General features: G+C 40.4%; 1 protein-coding gene across 1 annotated transcript in view; it reads left to right on the forward strand.

Annotated features, from left to right (window-relative positions):
* The first annotated feature begins 11,100 nt into the window (after positions 1-11,100).
* Positions 11,101-17,855, forward strand: part of LOC108960819 — a 38,728-nt gene continuing 31,973 nt past the window's right edge. The window contains exon 1 of the mRNA XM_039317004.1: positions 11,101-11,238. Coding sequence (XP_039172938.1) covers positions 11,101-11,238 — 138 coding nt within the window. The remainder of the gene's footprint in view (positions 11,239-17,855) is intronic.

Raw genomic sequence — 17,855 nt, forward strand, 5'->3', positions numbered from 1 at the left:
GGTCAGTTAGGACCGCTTCTTTTTGGAAGGCCAGTCTTTTGTAGTCTTTTGGCCATAGACTTGTGTTCATGACTCAGTGTATATATAAAAAGCATGTTTGTTTGTGAATCTATTATCCTGCCTTTCTATCCCGAGATGATTCTTGTCGGGGATTTCTTTTCGCTTCCGCATGTGCAATAAAATGGAAAGGGTCGGCGACTCGTCCTGGGAAGTCGCAAATTATTATCGACCAGATAGGGATGGGCACGCGCTCGGGGTCCGGGGCGTGACACAACTTGTTCGTAACAAAATTCTTTATTAGATGATAATTATAACATTCAAAGACAAACCATATTACCTCACTTTCCTATGTACCGATTTCCTAGTAATTCCTTGACTTATCTTTTTCTCTCAACCACCTAGAGAAAATTATGAAAAATGTCATAAATCTATTGTATGACGGCCAATTCAATTCTTAGTTTTTTTTTTTTTTAATTTTGCCAATTTAGTTCTAAACCTTTTGACAATTACCCAATGTAATCATTTCAACCAATTATTACTGAAAGTTGCTAACATGGACATCAACCATCCTATGTGGTACGATTAGTGTAGACATGCACGGTTTTGTAATTTTTAGAAAAATTATGATTTTTTCCCTTTCTTAAGCTAGATTAGCGAGACCTTAGACTAGGCGAGGCAACCCTAGGGCCAGTCACTTGAGCTGGCAATCAACAAGGCCCGGCGACTAGCTAAGCAAAATAAAGAAAAATGGAAACTTAAAATGATTTACAACCTAAATTAGCGAGAAGTCCTGCTTTTATAAATCGTCAAAAGTTTTATGACTTATTTGAAAAATATATCACTGAATTAATATATGTACAATATGTTTAGGAATTTTTTGTCAATCATCTCCAACCGCCTACTTCGCTACTCCCACTTTAATTTTGTCACATAGAAATTATATGTTCTCTTATCATAGTTAACTTGTTACATGTCCATGCACACCCCAAGAGGCCAATAATACTAACGATTTTGACACGTAATTAGCAAATAACTAGTTATAAAGCGATTTAGCTAGAGAAATCTAAAGCATTTGATGCACCTATTAAAGTATTCATTAGAATTTTACAAGTAACTTTTGTTTAATTTATAACTTAAGTGGTAATCTTGGCCTCTCTTTAATTCGGCCATGTTGTGAATGAGCCCATGCAAGAATTTATGCAGCCAATCACACATGTTCAATGCACGCCAAAAACATCACATGAGCAAATATAAATAAGGGATAAGTGTACTAGAAGTGCTAAAACTTGTCACAAAAACGTATTTGAGTCCTAAAACTTATCAAAATGTTTCATTTGAGTCCTAAAATCAACGACGTTAGCCTTTTCCGTTAAAAATGCTAACGTGGCATTTAAAATTAATTTTTATTTCCCACATGGCTTTTTAATGATTTTTTATTCATTTTAAAAACTAAAAAATTAGATTTATTGATTTTATCTTATTTTCAACCAAAAAAAAAAAGAAAATTTATTTAAAAAAGAAAACAGTTTTAAAAAAGAAAAAAAGAAAAAATGGCAACATCGCCGGAGGGTCGGCGACCATCGCTGAAGGGGCTGGCGACGCCAGCGCGAGGCTTCGCCAAGCTCGGGCAAAGGTGCCCAAATCTGGGCACGCTAACCCTCGCGGGGCCAGTGGCCGTCGCTCGGCACGGGCGAGGCATCGTTGGCCCTCATGGGGGCCCAATGACCATCACCCGGCCTGGGCGACGCCTCATCGGCCCTTGCTCAAGGCCAGCGAGGCTCGCCAGATTTAGGCGAGCCTTGCCGACCCCAAGCGATGGCCAACGACAGTCGCCCGGCTTGGGCAAGGCGTCTCGAACCGTCGCGGTGGCCGGCGACCATTGCTCGGCTTGGCGATGCCTCATCGGCCCTCGCTCGAGGCCGATGATGGGCACCCTCGCCTGAGCTTGGCGAGGGTCGTCGTCCCTCGCCTAGGGCTGGCGAGACCTTGCCTGGCTGGGCGAGAGCCGGCCACACGCGCCCAGGGCTGGCTACCGTTGCTGGCCCCTCCGATGACGATTACGGCCCCTCCGGCAAGGCTGCCATTTTTCTCTTTTTTTAAATAAATTTTCTTTTTTTTTTTTTTTGGTTGAAAATAAGATAAAATCAATAAATCTAATTTTTATTTTTAAATAACAAATCATTAAAAAGCCACGTGAAAATAAAAATTAATTTTAAATGCCACATCAACATTTTTAACGGAAAAGGCTAACGGCGTTGATTTTAGGACTCAAATGAAATATTTTGACAAGGTTTAGAACTTATTTGTACTTTTTGCAAGTTTTAGGACTCAAACGCATTTTGTGACAAGTTTTAGGACTTTTGGTGCACTTATCCCTATAAATAAATAAGAGAATAAATAAAATGCCATTGGATATTGTCTCAATATCATCTGTCCAAATTTCATCGACCATTGAACTAGGTTACCAAACTCCAACTAAATCGATCTGACCACATTTGTACCCTCATTCACATGGGCCCAAATTTTAGTACCCCTTAAAAAAAATTAAATATGGCAATTAGAAAAACGCTAGGAAAGGTATCACAAAAATTTCTATCCTATCCTCTCCATTTGGCCTATAATTTATAATTCTACTATTAAATAAAAAAGGCCAAATAATGTATTACCAAAATCTCTTCTCTATCCTCAACTTTTTGTCTATAATTAATCATTTTACCAAATAAATAGAAAAATAACGAAAAATGAATTAGGAAATCTCTGTTTTTATCCTCCCTATCTAGTTCGTAATTAATAATTTAACCAATTAAAGAGAATTTCAAAAATGATATTATAAAAATCTCTCCTTATCCTATCCATTTTGCATGTGATTAAAATTTTTACCTAATAAATAAAACCAATGCCAAAGAAGGTATTACGAATCCCTATCCTCTTCATTTGGCTTGTAACTTGGAGTTTGGGAACCCAATTCAGTGGTTGGTGAAAGGTATCATGAAAATCTCTGTCTCATCCTCTCCATTTGGTATGTAATAATAATTCTACTATTTAATAGAAATGCCAAAAAATGTATTACGCAAATCTCTTCTCTATCCTCACCTTTTCGTCTATGATTAATAATTTTACCTAATAAATAGAAAAGGTATTAAGAAAATTTCTATATGTATCTTCCCTATCTAGTTCCTAATTAATAATTTAACCAATAAAAAAGAAAATTCCAAAAAAAGATATTAGAAAAATCTCTATCCTTATCCTCTCCATTTGGTATGTGACTAAATTTTTTACCAAATAAATAAAAACAATGCCAAAAAAGGTATTACAAATCACTATCTTCTTCATTTGGCCTGTAACTTAGAAATAGATTAAAAAAAAAAAAGCCAAAAAAGATAATGACGAATTTCACGGTAAGGACACTTTCAAGGGCACTCTTGCCTTTTCACACGGGTCAAATCATCTGATTCCTATGGTCATTACCGCCTCTATTTTGCACAATTCTATTTTATTCATTGAATAATCTTATTAAGGCGTACATGGTTTGTAATGTTTTCAATTTTGGTGCACTAACTTCCATAACATTTAACAACATTTTTCATTTTGTTCCTTGCATCACTTTGGCACCTACCAATATATCCTATTTATGAGAGAATCCTCGAACTTGAGAGGTCCAATTTATTCCGTGTATGAGTTCAATTAATTCCGGGAACGAGCAATCATCCCGTTGTCATGCTTAAGGTGTATTTAATATGTAGATTTTTTAATTATAGTACACTAACTATTTATAGTTGAAAATGATTTTTGTCCCTTTGTTGCTTGTCATCACTTTGCCCCTTGCCCATAGGACCTCCGTTTAGGATGTGATATCCGAACTTTGAAGGTTCAATTAATACCCCACCTCTTGCCGTCGCATTCTTGTGCATAAATATTTTACCTATCATCCATCATTGATAGATTTTACACCGATCATTTATCGGATTTTATTAACTAACGCTTTTAAGGTATTTTCATGTTTAATGTCCGAATCATGCATCTCGAAAGGAAGAAGATAGTTTGAAAATGATAAATTCATGTATTTTGATGATTAACAAGCGTTCCTGAACATTTGTTGACAAAATGCCAATATTTACTTCTGGTAGAACATTTTTTAGTGAATTTTTATTTAATTATTTCCAGGGAAAATGGCAAGCGAGAGCGGTTCCCTTTGCCTTTCTTCTATAAAATCCTTCTCCTGCAACTCAAATCCTATTCTGCATCTTCGTCAAGCAAAAACCCTACTCTCATTCAACTCTGCCATTCACGCCGCTCACTCAATCAACTCTCGTCTTGCTCAAGTGCAGATCCACCTCTGCTTCTCTGCGTTCCTCGCTCGCTTCTTGTCCTTATCTGATTCCTGTAGCTGGAGAGATCGTGTAGGAATCCTTCTTCATCTTTGCTTTGATCTGGGTGTTGCTTGAAGCCAACATAAACAAACGCATGCTTTCGTTGCTTAGCATTAGATTGTCGACTTTCTCAGTTCGTGTTCCACCACTCTCTTTGTTTTTAAAACCCTTTTTCCTTCATTCAATGACCCAACCTCAAAAATCTCTCTGTGAAAAAGTGCTTTCGTTGTAGTGGAATAAGAAGCCTTCGTATCTGTTGGTGTTTTGTTTTGGTGATTAACGAGTATCTTTTCTGCAATTGTCACTTCATTGACTAAAAGCTTTGGATCTTCACCGGTTCTGCCGTTTTATTTATTTTGAATCGATTCGTTATTTTATTTTAACGCACTTTTTTGGGACGTACCAGCTTCGGTCAAGGATGTCCAACTCCATGCCTCAACGTCGGTCACCGACTGTACACAACGCTCCTGATGCGGTCGAGCAGGAATTCGACCATCCCACAATCAATCTCAACCGTCTAGATCTGAACGATCCGAGGGAAGATCAGGATCTGGATTCGTCTGACTCCAATTGCGAGAGCGTCGTCTCCATCAATCAATCTGGCTTAGCTTTGGTGCCGTTCATCAGCAGTGGGTTGACCAAACTCAGTGAGGTAGACAAGGTCTACCGCTTTCTCAAGGAGAAATTCATTTGGCGGCTAGGTGCGCTTGAGGCGCAAGTTACCATTGTGGCAATCCACTGGAACTACTATTCTAGCGTCTCTGCCAAAGCACGGGCACAAGTGTTTCAAGATAGCTTGCAGGTAGTGCAGAAGAAAGGCATCAGCAGCGACGCCAACGAGAGGTACGCATGATATGCGACCTCGAGGGAAGGGGCGTCTGAGATCTTCTCCAATTGCTTTGGCTGCAGTGAGAAGCCTGAGAACAGTGCCCTGTATGGTTGTGGCTGCAGTAAGAGAATATCTCTTGATACGTGCAACATCAGGAACTAGTCAAAGGAAAGCACACAAGAAAGCTTGAAAAGTTTGCACATTAGTCCACGATAACATTTTGGTTGAGCAAGTACTTCCTTTTCTGAGCTCAAAAATGCGATTACCATGTGCAATAATAGACATAATTTGGCCACAAAGAGAGTGATTAAAGCTCTAAGGCTCTACAGAGATATTTGTTGGGAGCTCTCTCCAGAAAAATCAAAAATAGGTAATGACAGTACGTGTTACCTACTTTTGATTTTTCTCGAGAGAGCTCACAACAAATATCTCTGTAGAGCCTTAGAGCTTTAATCACTCTCTTTGTGGCCAAATTATGTCTATTATTGCACATTGTAATCGCATTTCTGAGCTTAGAGAAGGAAGTACTTGCTCTGCCAAAATGTCATGAAAATCTATCCTCTTAATGCACGCACTGTCTTTGCCTACTCTTGATTTTTTTTCCCTAGAGAGTAAACGTAGCATGACACAACCTTTCGTCAGCACAATTGTAAATAGTGGAGCAAGGAAGATCACGATTCATATTGGCAACAGAGGCACATGAATGACCACAACAAGGAAGATCTTAGATAGTGTAAGGTCTCCCAATAGCATGCCATCCAGAAGCTCAAGTTTGGCATTAACGTCACCAATGTCATAGGGCAGTAGGCTTCATAGATTGAGTTCAAAAGAGGAACAAATCTAGCTATAATACCAAGTTAGAACGTGAGAAAATTTCAAATTGTGTTTTGCTTTATTAAATAATGCATTGCATTAAACGGGTACGCTTCTTTAGTGTTCTCCATTTGCTTGACATGGTTTTATAGCGTTCTTTGTCTTGTGCATTGGGATCTCCATATCTTCAAATGCTAGAAGCTAAATAGATATGCATTTTTCAATAATCAAGAAATACTAGATCAAATATACCCCCATAGATACACAAATGAAAGGAAAATTTTGAATATAGCACGGAATGATTTTGAGGTATAGTGGTAAGATGAGTAAAGGATTAAACATAACAAGTACCAAAGTAAATGGTTGCGCAATGGCAAGATTGTTAAAAAGAAATTAACTAAATGATTGTGTTCTCTTTGAATGTCTATTGTATTTTTTTTTTTTTTTTTTTTTTTATGTTGAATAACTAAACACCCGAAACCTTTCAAATGACATAAATATCCTTACATATAAAAGCACTGTCAATTATGTGCCCTCAATTCGTTTTCAAGTAAATAAGTAGGTTCGGATATTTTAAAATGAAGTAACAGTCCAGCATTTCCACATGGGGCTTTGGATGCTGAAAGTCCCTTAAAATGTTGAACCAAATGCACCCTTAGTGAATGGTTTGGATGTCGCCAGACAATCTAGACGAGGCTTTTTTGAACTCTCGAAGAACCATTGCAGTCAGTTTTCTCAATATGTCTCTAGCATGACACTCACTTTGTCAATAATTTCTCTGTAAATAGATCTTGTAAACATTGTAGAGACAACAATTTTTCATGTATATGGATTGATGGGAATTGTCACAGCACTTTTGTCTATGTTGTGTGTAGGGCATGTCTTGCTTTATCATGAGTCGGGGTGCATTTGATTTAAATTATAGAGAAAACTTTTGGGAAAATGTAAAGGTCTTTAGCCTAAAAGGGTTTGGTGAAATGCATAAGATTACCTAGGCTGCAAAGATCAAGTGTGTGAACTAGCTCAACTGATGGATTCGTTTGTTGGCCTACATTGGACTTACTTGCCATGCCTAAAGTTTAAACTCTGGTCAATGTCGATTGCACCACCAATTTTTTGGTCACGTGAACATTTTTTTTTTTTTGGGTCGATCACTTGAACTTGACTCTTTGTAGAAGCTTTACGGCCCATTCTTTGACTTTAATGATTTTTCCCTCGCAAGCACTGACTTATGCTGTCTGTTTGCTCGCCTGAATTCCAATTCGGCCAAATGAGGTGAATTGCTCATAGTTGTTATTGATGAGGTTGAACTCGCCAAAACTGTTGCCCTTGTGAAGCTTGTGAGCCTTGTTCACGGCTTCCCAGGGCGATTTGGCATCTGGTGTGGTCATGCAAGTCCTCCATCTCGTCAGCTAATACTTCAATAGTGGCAGCTCATATGCATATGAGTGGAGGGAACGAGCTTCGCCTTCTCGCTGAAAGCAACCAAGACATGTCTTGTCAAATCCTATTCTTGTGATGTAAATTACGTTGCCTTCTTCAACGTAAATTCCTGTTACAATCAATAATGAGTATGTGCAATTTTAAAAAAGAATCACTCGTCCAAATTGGGTAGAATCAACTAGTTAAAAGGGAGCGAGAAGCAAATAGATGTCGATGTCCAAACCATGAACTATTCATGGTTTTGTGACTTGTCCCTTATGGAAATCCACGTGCAATTAAAATGAAAAAGTTCTCGCAATATGAACAGCCCTTGAGATGTAAAGATGAGGACAACAGCAGGATAACGCCGAAATGATATATCGAGCACATAAAACTATTGTTCTTTGGCAAAAAATGAAAGATAAGAAAGGATAATTTAGTCGAGCCACCTACCCATAACCATAAGAAGAAAAAGTAATGATAATGGAAAGGAAGAAGAGGATGAATCACTAACCATGATGGGTGCATAAGCCACGTAGCCAATAAGCGTTGATGTGATCCCAGGTTTCAGATCTTCTTGTCTTGCCACATTCCATGTCAGTAGCATCAATGGTATACCTTGTCAATCATCTGAGCCACCATTTTTCTCTCTTTCGGGGCCCTTCTTCCCTCTCTTGGACTCATGTGCTCGAGCTGGTCTTGGATAAGCTTTGAAGAAAGAGAGGAGGAAACAATATCAAAAAAGTCGTAAATCAATTATAATTATGTCAATTTACTTATAAATTTTTTTTTATCAATTCAATTGTAAACCTCTCACAAATGTCAATTCAGTTCACCGGTCAATTTTGACCGGTGGGCGCTACATGGATGTCGACTGCTTGCCGACTTCTTGATCAATGCGGACTTTAGGCTGTTTCTGCTTGGCCAAAACCGCCTCCTGGGTCTGCTTCTTCTTCCTCGCGAAAATTGAACTACGGGCAGAGAAGGCCCACTTGGAGCTTCACTTGCAAGCCATCCGAGAAAAAGAAAACAATGGTGAAGGTGAGCAACGACGGTAGTAGCACGCCCGTTTCAATTTCGAACTACATAGGAGGACCAAGGCAAAGGAGAGGCGCGCTGTTCGCCACATTCTAGCGGGATAGAATCGTGGGAACAAGAAAGCTGTGTTTTCCATCCATAGCTCCGGTGATTTTCATTTTTTTCGTACCAGCTTTGCTAGAATAATAACTGGTTATTGTGGTTATAAATTCTTGAGATTGAGTGGAGTCCATAATAATTTATAGTTATTTATAGTTAATTCTATATTATTCAGAATATGTTCTTATTCTTATACAGTAAATAAAAATTGTCATTCAATCATTTCTTTTCTTTCATAAAAGATGATATCGAAAAAAGTCATCTGTAAAATGACGGAGCAATGGTAAAATATGGGTCACAATACTTTTTGTAGAAAATCAATGAACTTTCTCGACCAAATTTGAATTTTGACTTTGTCTTTTTTTTTTTTCAAGATTTGTCTAATTATTTATTACAAGCTCAACTTAAGAGATAAAACGATAAGAAACAAATCGAAATCGGTTGACATTTTGAAAAACAAATCAAAGTGTTCATCTCCACACGATAAGTAACAAATCTTCATTCATGAAATTTGGTGGATCAATGAGCTGATTTTTTTTTTCTCTTTTGATTCACTATTCTTAATTATATTTTTTCTATATTCATTTGTTTGACATTGGTCCTAATTTTAGATCATCTAAGAGATCTTTTAAAGCAATTTGATATGAGCAAAAGGACTAAGAAGCCAACTTGTCACCTAGTTATTTTGTTATTTGTTGCAAAGCCAATGTTTTCAGTGTTCTTTTCATCTTTTAATTTAATAGATCTATATAATAACATTGATGATTTCTTATACTTGTAATTATTTGTATTTCAATATCTAAGAGACCTTTTCTTTCTTTGTGTTCAAGAAAATTGATTCTATCAGCCCTTTTGTGATTTTTGTCTCTCAATTCGAACTTGCAATAAGGAAACACAAAAATTAAAAACAAGAAAAAGAACATAGGATTAAAAAATGATATCGTTGAAGAAGTTTTCGGTTTCCCAAAAAAGGTGCCGTGGTTGAAGTTTGACCATCACTTCGTCATTTCACATATCATGCTAGTAGGTCCATTTCCACATGGTTATAGCCTAATGTGCAGTGTGATTACTTCATGGATTTTATCCTAATATATAATATGATCTATAAATTTTTAATTTGTTCATCGTAATTAATGAACAATTAATACATATTCAATTTGATCCCTCAATAACATGAAAATGTTCGATAATATGAAGGTTTTTAAAGTCGTCCTTCTATAAATTCAAATTTATTGATAATATTTGGAAACCATATTGAACAATCTAAAATTCATAGGCAACATTGTCAGCTTATGGATAGAATAAATCACTTGTGTCATTATCCCTTACAAGAAAGATAGTTTTTTTTTTTCATTGGTAATTGACAACTTGAAATATCTTTTTTTTTTTTTTTAAATCTATGATTTTTTGTATTGAGCTAACCAACAAAATTTGAATTTACTTTCATAACCTTTCATCGATATTTCACAATCTAAATGCTCTATTACCCTCAACAACAAAATATTATCTAATCATGCATCCCGTTCTCACTTTAGTTATGTTTTTAATTTAAAATTTCAAAAGCCCTATCCTTTTTTACCAGGTAGCCTCATATATATATATAAGGAAACAACCCATCATGAAGAATCGAATATCTTGAGAAGTTCTGTGAACCGGAGAGCGCTTGCAGGTGAGTCTTGTCCATGGCAATCAACTACATTCGCGCATGAGAAGCAAGCGCGCGTACGCGCTCTCCTCTCGCTGCACCAGTGCTCCTTCCATCTTTTTGATCGCCTGAAGATTCGTGTGGAATCGCCTGAAAATCTGTTTGCTGTATTACCATCGGCATTTTGAGTTTTTATAGTGTTCTGGTGAGGGTTTTGTGTTTAGCGTGGTGAGAGTTGAAGAAAAGTACGTGCGTCTCTGGGGTGTTTTTATTGTTTGGCGAGCAAAATTGTGTCGTTTGATGGAGTTTTGTTGTCACAGAGGAGAGGAAAACGATCAAGCTTTAATTTTTTTGTCCTTTATTATTTTATTTTAGTTTCCCTCGTTAGAGAAATCTGCATTTTTCTGTTTGACTCTCTCATTATTACGAATATGTATTCTTCTGGGTCTTGTCAAAGGGCACTCCTTAAGTATACCGAGGAACTGTCTTGATTTTCAATGCATTATTTACACGTGCCAGCACGAGAGAGACAGTAGTGCCTTGGAAAGCACAATCATCCCTCAACTCACGACCGAGTGTTTAACGACTATTCCAAGGCACTCACTGACAAAACCCTTCTTGTATAATTTATACTGGTGGATAGCTTGTTGGATATTTTCTGCTTTTCATTTTACCTATGAAGATGGATATAGGAAACTCATGCTGAAGCACTAAGTTCGCAACTAGTTCTCATCTTATCTGTCATCATTCTCTTTCCTTGTCCATTGTTTTTGGTAGTTCACAACTGTGTAGCCTTGTTAAATTTCTTTGCAAATTTACTGTTCTTTTTTATGCTCACATTAGATCAAGGAAGGGGACCCCTGCACAAAGCATAGGAGGCAACGATGGCTTTATCAAGTGTATGCCCAACTGAGGATGCTGTCAGGGCATTTCTGGAATACTTGTTTGATCCTGTGATTCCAGCTACATCTTCTGTACGAGACTCTCCATCACCTTCTCTGCAACAATGGGTCGCAAAGCAGGTCGTTTTGGGGAAGATATCTTCTTGACGATTACTATTTTTTTGGCTTTGTTGTGATTTCCATTGCATTAATTAAATCCTTCTTATCTACCTAGCTGCATGATCATCTTTTATATGTACCTCTATTTTGAATGCTAGTTGTTGGAAGTAGTTAGGGGTGATCAGTTGGTCCAGGGTTCCCAAATTTGGGAACCGGTGCTTCTAGAACTAGGAACCGGATCGAACATGATTCGATTCTTGGGACCGGCCCCGATCAATCCAATTCGATTGTCGGGCAATTCAACAAAACTAATTACACAAGTGCAGAATATTCAAACTTCACTAGTATGAATATCAATCACATTTCGTGTGTTTTACAATTTACCTCAATGTCGTGACCTCTGTTTTTTTGGGCATTCGCAATCGGGTACGAGCACCTAAGGAGGCTAATGGGTCGGCTAAATTTAATTATGCCCGAACTCTCCCAAGTCCACCAATTCACGACTTTAATAGTCTGATTTTTTAACCTGTAAATCAATTTTTAAATTGGAGTTGTCACTATCGATTTGGGGTGGGTTGATTAGAAACCCAACTGAAGTATCGGGAGAAATACTCACTCCTGCGCAACCAGAGAAATTAGGATCGGGGACACTATTACACTAGTTAATCACTAATGCCCTTTCGGTACCTAATCTTGTTTAAACCCTAGAGTTTTTTTGGATATTCGAGGGATTTTCCATGCATTTTGGGAGGAAAAAAATTTCTAGGTCTTTTTCTAATTTTTGGACGCAAAAGGGATTTTTTATGGGATTTTTTGGTATTTTTGGGAAAATACAAGTCTTTTTGGCTTTTTCTAAATTTTTTGGCTTTTCCATGAATTTTTGGCCTTTTTTGGATTTTTGAATTTGTTGGAAAATATGGAATATTTTTTATTGTTTTGATTTTTTGGAAAATAAAATATTTTTATCATTTTTTACTATTTTTCGATTTTCTAGAAATTAAAACATTTTTTTATATTTTTGGAAAAAAAATTTGGATATTTTTGTTTTTGTTTTTTTGGAAATTAAAATGTTTTTTAATATATTTCGAAAAGAAAAAATATATTTTGTTTTTTGGAAAATAAATTATTTATTTATTATTAAAATATTATTTTAAAATAAAAACCGACCCAGTCGGATCCATGGGTTGTGTTCGACCCGGGCGGCGACCCGAACGAGGACGGGCCCACGTTGCGGGCCCAACTCGGATTTTTTTCATTTTATTTATTTATTTATTTTTATTAAAATGACGCCGTGGCGGGCGTTCGAGGACGCTCGGCTCGCCCGACAACCCGGATCCGATCCGACCTCGCGACCCGACTCCCGGCGAACCCTACCGGATCCGACCTGAATCATGACTCGGCCTTCCGCCGCCCCGCAATTTTGGAATCCCTACCCGGTTCCCGATCCGGTCCGACCCAATAACCTGTGGTCGCGACTGGAAAATCGGGAACCCTAGGTTTTCGAATCGCGGCGTCGAGGAAGGAGAGGGCCGAGGCACAATGACGGGGATGACGGCGATGGCGACGGCGGCGGCGCAGCGATGACATCGACGAGGATTGGACTGCGGAGGGGGGAGGCTATGGCGACGGTGATGGCAACGACGGTGGTGGCGGTAGCACTACCTGTGGCGAGGTGGCGGCAAGCGGCGGAGACGGCGACGGAGTCAAAGGGTGTGCGACGCGGCTCTGCAAGGGTTTCGGCTTGCGTCGGACAGTGTCGGAGGACGATGGTGAACACGGCGGTTGGCTGGAGCTTCAATGCGGGCGGTCGACAACGTCGGAGATGGTGGTGGTGACGCGGTTGTGCTGGTGACAACGAATGACCAGATTTGGTCAGATCTGGGCTTTCGCCGACCCTCCTCGTCGCTGCGCTCTCCCATCTTCGAGAACTCCTTCGCCTCCTCCGACCTCACTTCTCTCTCACTCCGGTCAGATCCGAGCCTCCACCGGCCGGATCTAACCTCCTCGGACTCGCTCGCCGGCGGCCTCTACCGAAGTCTCTCAGTGGGAGGTCAGCTGAGCTCGCGGCCCGAGTTCTCTCTCGCTCGCTCTTCAATTCCTCCCCCGAAGTCTCTTAGTGGGAAGATCTCGGAGCTCGCTCTTTCCGTTCTTCGACGAAGGTGGTGCCCTTTTATAGGCGAGGGGGTAGCCGGTCGATGGAGCTTCGACCGCTGGTCCCCGTGTGCCGAGCGGCCTCCGCCTCTCGAACCGGCATCCCATCCGACGCTAGCTGCTCCCTGCATGTCCTTATCCGACGCCAGCCGCCCCCTTGCTCCACGTGTGCTACTGTTCCTCCATTTTGCTTCGGCGTCACGCGCGTCCTCCTCTTCGGCGCGTGCTGCTTATCCGGTTGGGGAAGAAGATAGGGGAGGAAGAAGACAAGGAGAAAGGGCCGGGCTGAGCCACGCAGTTGGGCCTCGCGGGCCTGCGAAGGAAAAGAAAAGAGGGAGGGGCTAGGCTTTGAAGGCCCAGCCCTTGTGGCTATTGGCTTATGCTTTTCTTTTTGTTTCTTTTCCTATTTTTATTTGTTTTTTGTTGTTTTCTTTTTTTATTATCTACTTATCTGAAAAGACAAAATAAATTAATAACTTGATTAATAAAATTGACCTGATTAAAATTGAGGTGTCAACAGCTGCCTCTCTTTGAAGGTGAGCTCACAGAGGTTGCGTTCAAAGACAAACTGATGCCTCAATTTTATCCATGCATGCGTAGTAGATTTTATTTGGGACCTATTATTCTATGCAGAAAAATAGCAATATAACTTTACATATACTAAGACAGATAAGAAGATACCTAGAGTTACTTACCGAGAGTGAGTGAGATAGGGTGTGAACCCCGAGTTTTGGCAAGTATCAAGGCGTCATCTTACCTGCTGCACGAGGAGATTGCTTTTCCAGGACCCGAACCTTTCTTCGGTCGCCTGTTAGAGCAATAAGTGATTTGTCTCGGACCCGAACCATTCTTCGGTCGCCTGTTAAAACAATCCATGATTTGTCTAGGACCCGAACCTTTCTTCGGTCGCCTTGACGGGAGATTGCTCTTTCAGGACCCGAACCATTCTTCGGTCGTCTGTTGGTGTAATCAGTGGTTTGTCTCGAACCCGAACCATTCTTCGGTCGCCGTGACGGGAGACTGCTCTTCCAGGACCTGAACCATTCTTCGGTTGCCTGTTGGAGTAATCAGTGGTTTGTCTCGGACCCGAACCATTCTTCGGTCACCTTGACGGGAAGTTGCTTCTCCAGGACCTGAACCATTATTCGGTCGCCTGTTAAAACAATCCATGATTTGTCTAGGACCTGAACCTTTATTCGGTCGCCTTGACGGGAGATGCACCGACCTTTCTCAGGGCATCTCATTTGTGGGTGCCTGATTTGTATCGAGGACACCAGTTGATACCCGACCTTTCTCGAGAGATGCGCCGACCTTTCTCAGAGCATCTGTTTTGTTGGGGTGTTTGACTGCTGTCAAAGACACTGGTTGGAACCCGACCTTTCTCGGGAGGATGCGCCGACCTTTCTCAGGGCATCAATTTGGAAGAAACCTGGACGATCACAAGCATCGGAGGGGTACCTGGATGATCACGGGTGTAAACTCTTGAGGGATACTTGGATGGTTACAAGCATCGGAGGGGTACCTGGACGATCACAGGTACAAACTCTTGGGGGATACCTGGATGATCACAAGCATCGGAGGGGTACCTGGACGATCATAGGTACAAACTCTTGGTGTATGGAATATCGAGGATGTACCTGAGATATTCGTGTGGAAATATCGAGGATGTGTCTTGCATATGTGTGAAGGTCTCTCACCTGCTGGTATTTGGAATATCGAGGATGGGTCTTGGATATTCATGAAGGTTTTTCACCTCCTGGTAATTGGGAATATCGAGGATGTACCTTGGATATTCATAAATGTCTCTCACCTCCTAGTAATTGGGAATATTGAGGATGTACCTTGGATATTCATGAAGGTCTCTCACCTCATGGTAATTGGGAATATTGAGAATGTACCTTGGATATTCATGAAGGTCTCTCACCTCCTGGTAGTTGGGAATGTTGAGGGCGTGCCTCGCATATTCATGAAGGTCTCTCACCTCCTGGTAAATGGGAATATCGAGGGCGTACCTGGGATATTCGTGAAGGTCTTTCACCACTGGTAATTGGGAATATCGGCGTGCCTCGCATATTCATGAAGGTCTCTCACCTCATGGTAAATGGGAATATCGAGGGCGTACCTGGGATATTCGTGAAGGTCTCTCACCTCCTGGTAATTGGGAATATCGAGGGCATGCCTCGCATATTCATGAAGGTCTCTCACCTCCTGGTAAATGGGAATATCGAGGACGTGCCCCGAATATTCGTGAAGGTCTCTCACCTCCTGGTAAAAAGAATTTGAATGTAGCACGAGGCTTACCTGGATTGCCGTAGGCACTTAAAAGGGATGGAACACCTGGATAGCCATAGGTGTACAAAGTACTGGGATACTTGGATGAACACAAGTATTTAATGATACAACCTGGGACCACTGAGTTGGTCCAAGTGTAAGAAAGCATACATGGGTAGGCATAGGCACATAAAGCAGTGGAATGCTTGAACAGCTGCTATTATTTGGGGAGAACTCGGTCAAGTTGAGTGTCATGAAAAGGAAGTACTTAGACAAGGGTGGGTACTTGACGATATGGGGATACCTAGATAGCAGTAGGTATTCCAAGAGATACTTGGTCAGTCACAAGTATCAATACTCCGGGGACAACTCAGACAGGTCGAGTGTTAGAAAAAGGGAGTATCCAAACGGTGATCGGTACTCAAAGACAATAGGGATACCTAGATAGCAGTAGGTATTCAACGATAAAGGGATACTTGGTCAGTCACAAGTATCAATACTCCGAGGACAACTCGAATAGGTCGAGTGTCAGGAAAAAGGAGTATCCGGACGGTGGACGGTACTCAAAGACAATGGGATACTAAGACAGTTGTAAGCATCCAAACTCAAAGGACGACTCAAATAGGTCGAGTGTCAAGAAGAGAGTACCTGGACAGTGATAGGTACCTTAAGACAAATGGGGATAGAGATATGCTTACCTAGCAATATCTCTGATCTTTATGAGTATGTTTGCTATTTGCATAGTATGCACACATGATTGTATATGCTGTAAATTCATGAGTTCAAATGAGATTCATGCATGATAATTTTGTCAGTTCTGCATCTTTTGATTTCCACTAGGGAAGATTTTGAAAGACAACCTTCATTTAGAATGTAGATGTCTTGAGCATGCCAGATGAGGGACTTTCAGTCTGAAAGGACTTTCCGCTCACTCTCATGGAAAGGGCTATCCTGACCATTGATGCAGGATTCATAAGGACCACACTATCTCACTGTCATCATGTCAGCAGGGGTATGAGTATTCTCGCAAACGGTACGACTTTAGTAATGTGAGAGTCTTTGTTGAAACTGTGATGAAGTCTTGGTCAGTGGCTCGTCAAAGGGGACCATCAAGGTTGAAGCTGATGGACGAAAATGTTGCACGATCATCTCCGGGTTTACAAGTCAAGAACCCTGTGAAAAGAGATATAGTAATCTTGCTCGTACTTCTTCAAGCGATGCTTATAGACATATGAAATCCTACGTTAATTGAAGTGCCCCTAGTTTGAAGAGACTTTTACAATTGGATGCAACGTAGGCTTGATTCATGTGTAAAAAAGTAGAGCTGGTGATTGCCTTGGCATTTGTCACCGGTCTTTCTTCTCATTGTCAAATGGAGGTTCTATGGACCACAACAACAACATTTTATTGGCTGCATTTTTTACTGTGGGGCATTAGCCTTGCTTTTACCAGGCACACTGCTTTTTCATGCCCCTATTTTTATTCCAGTTCTTCATTTATGGACATTGACCTTGCTTTTACCAGGTATACTGCTTTTTCATGCCCCTATTTTTTCATTCTTGTCGTTGAAGGAACTGGCCTAGGCAAGTTCAATCGAAGCATTGTTATTAGACTCTTGAGTCTTCATCTTCATAGGCGCTCTGGGCTATGCTGCTTAAATGGCAGTAACTTCTGTTTTGCCTCCATGTGAGGGTGAATTTACAGACTTAATTGAGTTGTACAATAGATACAAGTGTGTAAAGAAAGAATTGCTCTTCGTCATTCTAGGGCACTTAAATTAACGCGAGTGTTCATATGCAATAAAGACACCCAAAGATTGATGCAAGTGCGAGCAAGAAAATTTCTATCTCTCTTCTCACCTTGTGTCACGCCCCGAGCCTCGAGCGCGCGCACATCCCTCTGTGGTCGATAGAATTTTGCGACGTTCTCAGGTCTCGTCGCCGACCCTTCATTTTCATTGCACATGCGGAAGCGAATTACTAATCCCCGACCTCAACAAACATGGGATAGAAAAGCAGGACAACAATTTCCAAATCAAAATACACATTCATAAACACCTCAAGCTTATACAAAAGGTCTATGTCAAAAGAACTACCGAGCCACCTATGCTCCCGACCCTTCCGCTTCAAGCTCCTGGCTCTTCACACTAGGGACCTGAAAATGGTTATTCAATAACCAGTGAGATATAAATCTCAGTGAGTTCCACCCCTAAGCCT

The sequence above is a fragment of the Eucalyptus grandis genome, chromosome 7 (genome assembly GCF_016545825.1).
Source record: "Eucalyptus grandis isolate ANBG69807.140 chromosome 7, ASM1654582v1, whole genome shotgun sequence".
NCBI classification, from domain to species: domain Eukaryota; kingdom Viridiplantae; phylum Streptophyta; class Magnoliopsida; order Myrtales; family Myrtaceae; genus Eucalyptus; species Eucalyptus grandis.